The 3453-nt window shown below is 47.4% G+C and overlaps 1 protein-coding gene across 1 annotated transcript in view; it reads right to left on the bottom strand.

Annotated features, from left to right (window-relative positions):
* The window catches only part of LOC119281731 (transcription factor MYB3R-1-like), a 2504-nt gene extending 686 nt beyond the window's left edge, over positions 1 to 1818 (bottom strand). Inside the window, exons 1-3 of the mRNA XM_037562185.1 lie at positions 1490 to 1818; positions 1263 to 1389; positions 2 to 589 (exon numbers count right to left, since the gene is read on the bottom strand). Of these exons, the coding sequence (XP_037418082.1) occupies positions 2 to 589; positions 1263 to 1389; positions 1490 to 1818 (1044 nt within the window). The remainder of the gene's footprint in view (position 1; positions 590 to 1262; positions 1390 to 1489) is intronic.
* Between the last annotated feature and the right edge of the window lie 1635 nt (positions 1819 to 3453).

The following is a 3453-nucleotide window of genomic DNA, read 5'->3' as shown; positions in this document are numbered from 1 at the left end:
ACAAGTTCAGGTTCGTGCATGCAGAATGCATGCGTCCCTGTGCACTAAACATCTGCTGAAATGCCGGCTCTGGTTCATGGTGCACCATGTTGTTGTTGTTGCTGTGGGGCGGATAGTAGTATCGCTCCTGCATCTCGCCGCCGTAGGCGTTGAGGTCCGGCAACGGCGAGCTCAGGTTCATCATCCCTCCCTGGGACAATGATCCAGCAGCCGCGTTGGCTGGGTGGATGTACATGCCCATCCCTGGTGGGCTGGAGACGGCCAGCACTGCAGCGCCATTTGGAACGACCTGGCCGTCATACCCTAGGCCGGACGACGGAGACGGTGGCGCCACCTTCTCGTCAGCCGTCACTTTGTCGCGGATGTACTCCTCGAGGAAGGTGAACTGGCCTGGAGCGGCCTGTTGGCTCGTCTTCTTCTTGAACCGGCGCTTCGACTTGAGGCTCCGCTTTGTAGCGTTCCAGTGATTCTTGACGGCGTTCTCCGACCGGCCGGGGAGGTACCTCGCGATCGTCAACCAATGGTTTCCGTGGATCTTGTGTGCGTCGATCAGCAATATGTCGTCCGCCTCAGTCCAGATGTGGTCCTTCTGGAATGTGATTATGTGAAGCAAAGTTAATGCCTCGAGATAATTGGCACAATCAAGTGTAATTGAATTGAATATCATACTGGAAATATTACTGCTACGATTATGGCGTACCACCATTGACATCACGAGTCACATCCGATTCATCAGCCAACGCACCCACACCCCCACGACGACTTTAGAAAGTCATGTGAAATTCATGGCAAGTACAAACTAATGAGTGCAATTAATTCATACTTGGAAATAATAATTCTCCAAAGATTAGGTTTGCGGGGTATAGGCAGGAGATTCGCGGGGATTTTAATAATTATTTTCAAACTGAACTTGCACGATTTGCAGACGCTCGTGCATCTGCAATAATTCTAAAAGAAACTAATGTTTCACCATTGTCTCCCCCATATCTCTTCCTAAGGGCCACGGACAGAATTACTCATTGATGAAGAAATTGGCGCACTTAATGATTAAAATAAAAGCATGCAGCATATATGACGAACTATTTGTTCTTCCTCTCTCGCTTAACACCCACTGTCCTAATTGTACGACCAAAAGTTCAGCATGCTTCGAACGTAGTAAAAACTAAACTAAAACAATTTAGACTTCCGAATCATATAGATCCATGGAAGATTTCACCTAATTAAAATCAAATCAAGACTATAAGCTGCGATGCATGCATCACCTTGATGCCGGGGCGCAGGTGATTTGTCCATCGCTCACGGCACTGCTTGCCGATCCGTCCCGGGAGGTGCTTGCAAATGGTCGCCCACTTGTGCTCTCCATGCTCATCTACCAATCTCCTGAGAAGTCTGCAAAAAAGGAAGCACATTGATCAATTAAGCAGAACAGCATGCATTCCGCGAGATCAAGCTGCTAGAAAAACGAATCAGATCCATCTGTTTCACGTACTCGTCCTCTTCCTCGGTCCACAGTCCTCTGTGCAGCGCCTGAGGGTTCCTGGAGGCAGATCTTTGTCGCTGGACCACGTGGATCTCCACCGGGACGGCCTCAGCGCCATAACCGGCGGCGGCGTGGGTACCCTCCGGCACGATGAAGGTGGAGGGAGGCATGCCGAAACCGGAAACGAGCGATCCCGTGTCGGGGACTCCGGTCGGAGCGCTGTCAGCTTGCTGGAACTGGGAAAAACCATGGGCAGAGCTCGGGGTGTACCTTTCGAACCTCCCATACTCTTCCGCCGCCAGCTCCTGGTTCAAAAGCATGTCCCCCAACGACGCCATCCGCTCGGCGGGAGGTCGGAAGCAAGGCAGGAGCTGGGAAGGGTGTGGAATTCCGGAGGAATCGGGCGAGAGAGAGAGAGAGAGAGAGAGAGAGAGAGAGATAGAGGAAGGGTCTGACACTGGGGAGAAGGCAAGTCGCTGTCGAGACGAAGATCCAGGGACCCGCATCATATACAGGAGGAAGTGGCGCCCCAGCCGTTCATCATCTAACCCACTTCCACCCGACGGCCTGAAACCTTCCTAGAATATGACGTTCCAAGTATACATATTCCACAGCGGCACACGGGAGCGGTGAAGATCGGCCGTCGGATCCCATTTCTGTCTCTGGCAGCCCATGTAGACCGGGCGTAGCGATGTTCTCAAGAGGTCAGCTGTTGCGCAGTGGGTCCCGGGCTATCGGTACATCACAGTCGGGCGGAGGGCAGACTCTCTCTCAAAAAAAAAAACGGTGGAGCCAGTTTGGATGACGAGTTTGTTACAGCTGACAGTGAGGCGCTGCTCCATACAAACTTCCAAATGTACCTAATGTCCGTATGCACATAAATGGCCCATGCCAGTGATATCCCAATGGAAACTTTTTCCAGTGGAATTCCATCGTTGGTGTTCACGTAATCTTTACCAGTAATACTTGGCTTACAATTAATATTCCACAAACATTAGCTCATTTTTATTTGCATTGTTAGTGGTACAGTGCCATAGGCAAGCTCATTTGATACAAATAATTATTTGTCTGGAATTTCAATCAATTTCTATTTAATCAATTATTTGATGTGCATGTAAAAGTTTTAATTATTTTCAGATCAATTTTAGATAAAACTCAACACAAATAATTATTTCAGTTTTTTTAATCTATTCCAGAAGCACAAGTTTTTGGACTTCATAGTTAATTACAAATGAGTGCCAAATCTTTACCACACCAAATTTGTATGATAAGCATCCAATATCACAAATGGATAATTTGATTAGATTCATACTAAAGATTCATGCAAAAGTGTCGTTGATCTTGTCGATTCTTTGTCCAATACAGTTACATGTGTATCGGAAAATGAGTGGATCGTTATAGGCCTTCGGGATCTACAAAAATGACACAAATTAGAATATGTAACTTGTTCTTTTTGTGTCAGCTAAATCGCAACCACGATCCATGAAAGCGACAAATCATTACGTGTGACTTGTTCTTGACGGGTACTGTTGTGTATCTATCTAGAGTATAATCTGATGGATACATAATTGTTATGACGTTACATATCCATAAGAGAAATAAAATGGTACGATGAGCGTTTTTGCTCGCTAATGGGAACGCAACCAACCGACATTTAAGCTATGCATGTTCATGGCTAAGAATTATTGACGACGTTTTTTATTAATGGTAACCGGTATGGGTCCATCGTTACTCATATAGGTGTTACCATTTCAACGTCCACTGGCAGGGAATAATGATGGACATAGCCGTGGTGCCCATGCTTCTCTGCGATTTTTCTTTGAGGGCCAAGTTATTTCGATGGCTCCCAATGTTGGCAAGATATATGAAAACCCCATGCACATGGCTTGTTGGCTACCAGTTTGGCTTGGCCCCTACTCAATTCAACCGCAGGCCAAGCCCATCTCGACGACGATGTGTGTTGGGGGGCGGAG

Source organism: Triticum dicoccoides, chromosome 3B (genome assembly GCF_002162155.2).
Source record: "Triticum dicoccoides isolate Atlit2015 ecotype Zavitan chromosome 3B, WEW_v2.0, whole genome shotgun sequence".
In the NCBI taxonomy this organism is placed as follows: Eukaryota; Viridiplantae; Streptophyta; class Magnoliopsida; order Poales; family Poaceae; genus Triticum; species Triticum dicoccoides.
The sequence above is the reverse complement of the archived record's forward strand: the minus strand, read 5'-3'. Positions and strand labels throughout refer to the sequence as shown.